The following is a 6,589-nucleotide window of genomic DNA, read 5'->3' on the forward strand; positions in this document are numbered from 1 at the left end:
TTTCATTACTAGTGGAGTACATTAGCTAGCTGTAGTATGAATGTAACATTCAAAGATAAACACTGTAGCGTCTTGTTGGATGATATTTACTTTTGCATCAGACTTGACAATAGTTGAAATCTACTTAAGTGCTGCGAAGATAAACCGGAGGTGTCTGAGTTTCTCGTTAGCATCAAAGTTGCATAATGAATTAAATTGCCTGCTCCTAGTTTGTGCAAGTAGCAATGTCTTTCAAACAAAATAGGGCAACCTGGTGCACTAAGATCTAGCTATGTGTAGGGTCTGGGGAAGGATCGGACTGCAAGGGTCTATTGTACGCAGCCTTATGCTGCATTTCTGCTTTTTTCCACAGCTCAGACCCGTGACCTTTTGGTCACATGGCAGCAACTTTACCAGATAGAGAAACAGCACTGATAGAGGACTGATAGAGGACTCACTGGCTTGCAGCTGCATTGCAAAAAAATCCTAAGATCTAAGAAGATATATTGTTTAAAAACTTAACAGCTGATGTGCAACTGAAAATAAGGAATGCTGGTAGGCAGCTTCATGTGTAATTGTAATTGAAGTTTGGTTGATGTCGCAGTTAATTTGATCTGTTTGCCATTCTGCAGCTTGTGAAGTATTGCTTCCTCACTGCAGTGCCTCTGAGCTTTGTATTTCAGGATATTAGATGCTCAGAGTTTTCCGATGGAACAAAAATATTTATATCTGGTTTTGAAAGTTACCTGCTGATTCGGTGTCATGCTTATTGCACTTTTATAGGATGAGGAAGATGTAGCTCAATAGGATGAATGGAAAAGGAACTTTTATTGGATGTAAAGTTATGCTTACTACCTGGAGCATTAGAACTGAATTTTACTTTGCTTGGCCCTAGTTTCTCCTCCTTTTTTGTGCTTGTCCGCATCCCATGAAAAGGTTACTGATCCCTGAAAATTGCAATAGGAGTAGGTTACTATGCATGTACTTCTGTTTTGGGGCCATCATCCAATTCCCTTTTTGATATGATCCTTGGAAAGCGCAAACATAACTTTACTTAATATCATGATTGTCCTTCAATTGCGCTTGTGCTCAGCCTCGAAAGATATCCTTCTGTGCACCATTACGTATGACGAAGTTCCCTTGTGATTATACTGCAGTGGGTAGCAGGCTGTGAGTAAGTGATATTCCCATAGGTGGGGGTGGAACATCTTATAGAATTCAATTGGGTCTGTATCTAGAGAAGATATTTAGTTTTGTGCTTTTTAGCTTGATGCATTTTGCCTGAGAGATGTTAGATTCATCACTACTTCACTAGAATAATTCTGGTGCCTGAAACCCAAAATACCTCTCTCTTGGTTCCCACGTTGAGGCTGATATTGCATTAGTCCACTACAAAACTGACGAAAGAGGATAATATTATGTAGAGATGATGATGAGAGTGTAACAAAGCTGCCTACGCAAACAGATTTTAGAAAGAACATCCGGAACATGAGGCCGAACTTGTCTCGGGGCTTGTTGAATCCCTGCCTGAACTTGGCCTGGGAAACGAAAATGAAATGAAGTTGTCCATCTTTCATACTGTGAATGTTTGAGTGGCTTGTGGAACTGAACTTGGATTGACAGTGATCTTGCTCTTTTCAGTCGCTTAAATTGGCGCCATGGGGTTGGCATTTTTCGGCAATCATATCCCAGTTTTCTATTGTCCAAACACTCAGCATGAACAGGGCTCTTGTTTTCGTCATGAAAGAATAATTCAGGCTATTGACGTCCTTGTATTTGCCTCGTAATGTCTTCCATACCACCGTGCACATTTAATCTACATTTGCTTTGCGACTACTAGACAGCTGTTGTCACTTTCTGTAACGACCTACATATACTATTATTCTTAAAATATTACTTTCTGTGACGACCTATGTACAATCAAATGTTTTCTTGTACTTTTATTGATTTTGCTCTACCTTTGATGGAAATTTAGAACTTATTTAGCCAAGTTCTTTTTATAGACATCTAGACGTGGTTGGATAGATTCGTACATCTTTAATCAAAAGTTCTGCGAAATGCTAGAAATATTTTATAAAAAATTGATGTATAAATAACATAAATATCAATCCTTTTGTAAGTAATTACACACTCTCCCACTTTTTTAATTACTTTACTCTCTCTTCCTATTAATATACATAGTATTCTGTGTATATGTTGAGATTTTTTATAATATTGGAAACATAAGTGGTGTATTTGTGTAATTTTTAGAAAATTGATAGGTAGTATTTTTTCTTTAAATGTGTTCGACAAAAAGGATTCAATTAAATCCCTTTCACGCCACTGTAGACTATACCTACAATTAAAATGAAAGCTTAATTTTGTTCTTACAGTACATCAGAATTAAAATTTTATTAGGGTAAAGCTTTCAAATTTTTCTTATTCTGAACATATTTTTCGTGTATACTATTTCTAGAAAGAGTACTTTTAGAAAATAGAACAACTTGTGTTTTAACTAATTAATCTGAAGCACTTCTACCATCATTGAGAAGTACTCCTCCGTTCATTTATAAGTGCTCCTTTGGCTAAGGCACATCCTTTAATAAATTATTAACTTCTAAAAAAATAAAAGTAATTTTATCAACTTACTCCTAATTAAATTTTATCTTATCTCGTGTCAAGCTGACATTAATTATTATATATAAACTGAAGAGCATATTAGAAAGATTATGCTCAAATCATCCTTGTAGGCTCAGACATACACTTATTTAGTAACAAAATCACAACCCAAAAGGAATACTTGTAAAGGAATTGAGGGAGTACTTTTTTCGTAAAAGCTTGGCAAGATCTAACTCTTCGAAATAAATATTTTTTTTTGTAAAAAGTACGCATTTCCTTTTGCATTTCCAGAAGCTAAAAAATCATTTGCAGTAATGGAACGAATAGCTTTGGGTAAAGCGGAATATGTAGGTATATTTTTATAGCCAAACGTAATTGATTAACCGATAGAAATTCAATATACTGTTTCTCATGGTAAAGCACTGGATTTCTTACCCGTCTGTTCCCATTTTTTTTATGAAGATTGAAGAATTACCTTAATGTTTATTAATCAAACTGACTCATTACCAGCTCTGAAAGACAATAAGCAAACCTTGAACATCAATCCCCCAGAATAATGCCACACGTAGGGTCTAGAGATGGTAGGATGTACCCAGATGGACCCATCTGACAAATAAATCCAATTTAAAAGCTACATCCAGGGTAATAATTTTCAAGGAGTGGAATTAAGTACTTGAACCATGCTGCCAATGATGTCAGTACCAAATCAGAACTCAAACACTCATTGACTTTTTTTAATCTTTTCTAGTCAGCAAAACAATTTGGCTCATTTCTCCTGGCTCGATGAACATAGCAAGTGAATAAGCGTTACATTAAATCGTTTTTATTCATTTGGGGTGCACCAAAAGTTTAATATACGAGTATTAACTCATCCAATTGATGATGCCAAGGGCTTGTACATCCAAGCTAACAGTAATTTATGCACAAAAAAGACCAAGATGACAAAACTATATAGAAACATTAGGATTAACGTAATCAGCATATTCTGCCCTGAAGAAATAAAGCAATGCTATAATGTTTTAACCAAGATGTTCAAGAATATTTGTTTCTCTTTCTCCATTTTTGGGTTCAGGACCATGGGGTATAATAACATCCTTGCTCTTTCCAAATGACAGCATTACTTCCTTCTGATGGAAGAATATAATGAATAGGTTCTGCAAGATTTAAACAGGCTATCCAAAAGCATCTGCATTTCTTCCCAAACTCTGCGAGCTAGCTATGTTTACATGGCCTGAAACTGCAGAGCAAGAAAAGTATCATAACGGTCCAAGAAGCAGGAATGATCTTTAAGGTCAAATGCTGTGAGCTAAAGGAAGACGAATAAAACCTGAAATAATAGCACAAGTAGCTTCCGTTGTCGGCTAACGGAAAAGTCTTGGCACTGATGCTTTTGGAATCTTGCCTTCAAGTTTTAGCCTTCTATATGATTCTCTCATGTGACACGGTCTGATAGGCCCTGTATCCTTCCTCTCATCCATCACCAGTCTAGCTGAAAATAAGAATTCCAAAAAAGATACAGTATAGTGAGTACTAGGGATAGATTGATGCCACTATATGCCCCTAATTTTACTCAACTGACGACTTTTCACCTTGAACTACTAAGGATTGGTGCCAGTACATTTCTGTTAATGAATCCATGATCTCAGTAAATCTATTTTGGGAAGAAGGCAGATGAGGGGATGCAGAAGAGAGTGTAATTGAGGTTTGATGAAGAGAGGACGGCCGAGAGCACGAACATCAAAGAGACGGTTGGAAGCTTCTCGATCTCAAAGGGCAATAATCAGTACTTTTTCTTGCTTTAAAAGCCCCATTTCTCCAACACATGTCAGCTACTTCAGTATATGATAATCACACCAAAACACGAAAGACGAAATAAACACAACAACATACCCAGTATATTCCCACCAAGTGGAGTATGGGGAGAATAAGTGAACACAATCCATACCACTACCTCAGAGGTGAGATAGAAAAGTTGTTTCTGATAGACCCCCGGCTCAAGATAAAACAATCTAGAAAATGCATAGTAAAAGAACAAGATACAGTAGAAATTACCCCACTCAATAATACCATAAACAAGACTCACCACCAAGTAATACAACAAACGATACAATATTCTGAAATAAAACTAGTACTATAACTACTAACACGGATAACAAAGTCCTCCTACCTATTAGCACTGATGCACTCGTTCCTACTATTCTTCTACCCTAATCCCGCCTCCTCCACATCCCCTATCTAGGATCATGTCCTCGGTGAGCTGAAGCTGCTCCATGTCATGTCTAATTACCTTCCTCCAATATTTCTTCGATCTATCTCTACCTCCCATGAATCCATCACTAGCCAACCTCTCATACCTCCGCACTGGGGCATCCGTGCCCCTCCTCATCACGAAAACTAAGGAAACGATAGAATCAAAATACGAAAAGATAAAGGATAGAGATAAAAATAGATAGATAGACACAAGAAGATAAAGAAAAGGACAAGTTATGGATATATTAAAATCAAAGATCTCCCTTTGATTAACAACAAGCACCGATCTCTTACGTAGACCGCGAGGGAATCAAACTCCCAAGTAACCAGACGTTGATCATGTTAGACGAGGAGAGTTGTACAACACGCCGCCTTATCGAGCTATCTGTCACACACTGTGCGGGCCATGCTCAATGGCTAGGTGGGAGCGCCACAGAGATATGGGCTATGACAAAACCTTCCCCTATGCTCATTTAACAAGGAAGATCGAATTTGGCCAAGGATTATTGTTGCTTATTTGATTCCAGGGACCCATTTCACTAGTATTACGCATCATCGGGCATGTCTAGTTTCTGCTTTAACGACTAATGTTCCTATTAATGATGGTGCAGTGATTAGATTAGCCATGCAGAAAGCCCGAGTTCACAAGGGCGTTTGGTTCAACTTTAGGAGTCTTGTGACCGAGAACTTTAAGACAATGGGGTCGAGGAGGACCTGGCTGATTACAAGCCTCCTAGGAACTTGAGAGGGTTTGATGTGTCTAAGGTCAAAGAGCCCAATTCTACCCATAGGCCAGTTTTCACGACTGCGGAAAGGAATGCACGAGATGATAGCTTCTTCCGTCACTTATATGGCATGACTAAGCTGACGATGATGTGTGGCGGTCGAACACCTACTACTGAAGAGTTGAGGTAGTTGGACAGTGATTACCCATGAATGACCATGCCAAAGCAATGTGCCTAGTGGGTCAGACCTTTAGAGAGCTGCTAGATGATGATGTTCCTACCGATGATGATCCCTTGCTGGTTGATTCTGATGTGGAGATTAATTCTGACGCGGAGGATCCTGGGATGGGATATCTGAGCCCCGACGTGGAGGAAAATGATGACTAGGCCCAAGAAGTCCTTCTCCCCATCTTTTGGTTTATGTTTTTTTTTTGTTGTGCACTAGGGACAGTGCTTTGTCTAAGTATGAGGTGGGGTAAAAGTGTTCCTTGGGTTTGTTAAATTGATTAATGTTTGCTGGTTGGATATTTTGGTTTGTAATAAGTAGTAATGAGTAGGTTGACTTAGATGATTTGGTAGTAGTACTTTGTTATTAGTATTAGTTGGTTTTCTTTATTTTGCTTTTGGGTGCCTCGGCTTTTGTTTTCGGTTCTTTCCTAAGGATAGTCCCTTTGAACCGAGTAGGATTATTTTTTAGAACTAGGGTGTGCATTAAAGTCATAATTAAGTACTTTTCTCAATGATAGATGGATGAAGACCGTCTTATGAAAAAAATTAGTCATAAGAGTAGGAAGTAGAACCCTGTCATGCAATCGAGATTAAGTGCTCTTTGTTGTCATGCAATCGAGATTAAGTGCTCTTGTTGTCATGCAATCGAGATTAAGTGCTCTTGTTGGTTGCCTAACTGTGTATGACACAAGTGTGGGAAAATACTATTTCAGACATGTCAAAGATGCTAATAAGCATAGGCCTTTTCCTTTACCGTGCGAACTTTGATGAGTTCTCCATTGAAACCATTTTTAGTGCTACTTTTTTAG

At 38.1% G+C, this 6,589-nt stretch overlaps 1 protein-coding gene across 1 annotated transcript in view; it reads right to left on the bottom strand.

Annotated features, from left to right (window-relative positions):
* Nucleotides 1–3,367: 3,367 nt before the first annotated feature.
* LOC107870762 (transcription initiation factor TFIID subunit 11) overlaps nucleotides 3,368–6,589 on the bottom strand; it is a gene marked incomplete in the record, with an annotated part of 13,517 nt that continues 10,295 nt past the window's right edge. The window contains 2 exon segments of the mRNA XM_047413043.1: nucleotides 3,368–3,814; nucleotides 3,905–4,066. Coding sequence (XP_047268999.1) covers nucleotides 3,939–4,066 — 128 coding nt within the window.

This window comes from Capsicum annuum, chromosome 5, assembly GCF_002878395.1.
Source record: "Capsicum annuum cultivar UCD-10X-F1 chromosome 5, UCD10Xv1.1, whole genome shotgun sequence".
Classification (NCBI taxonomy): Eukaryota; Viridiplantae; Streptophyta; class Magnoliopsida; order Solanales; family Solanaceae; genus Capsicum; species Capsicum annuum.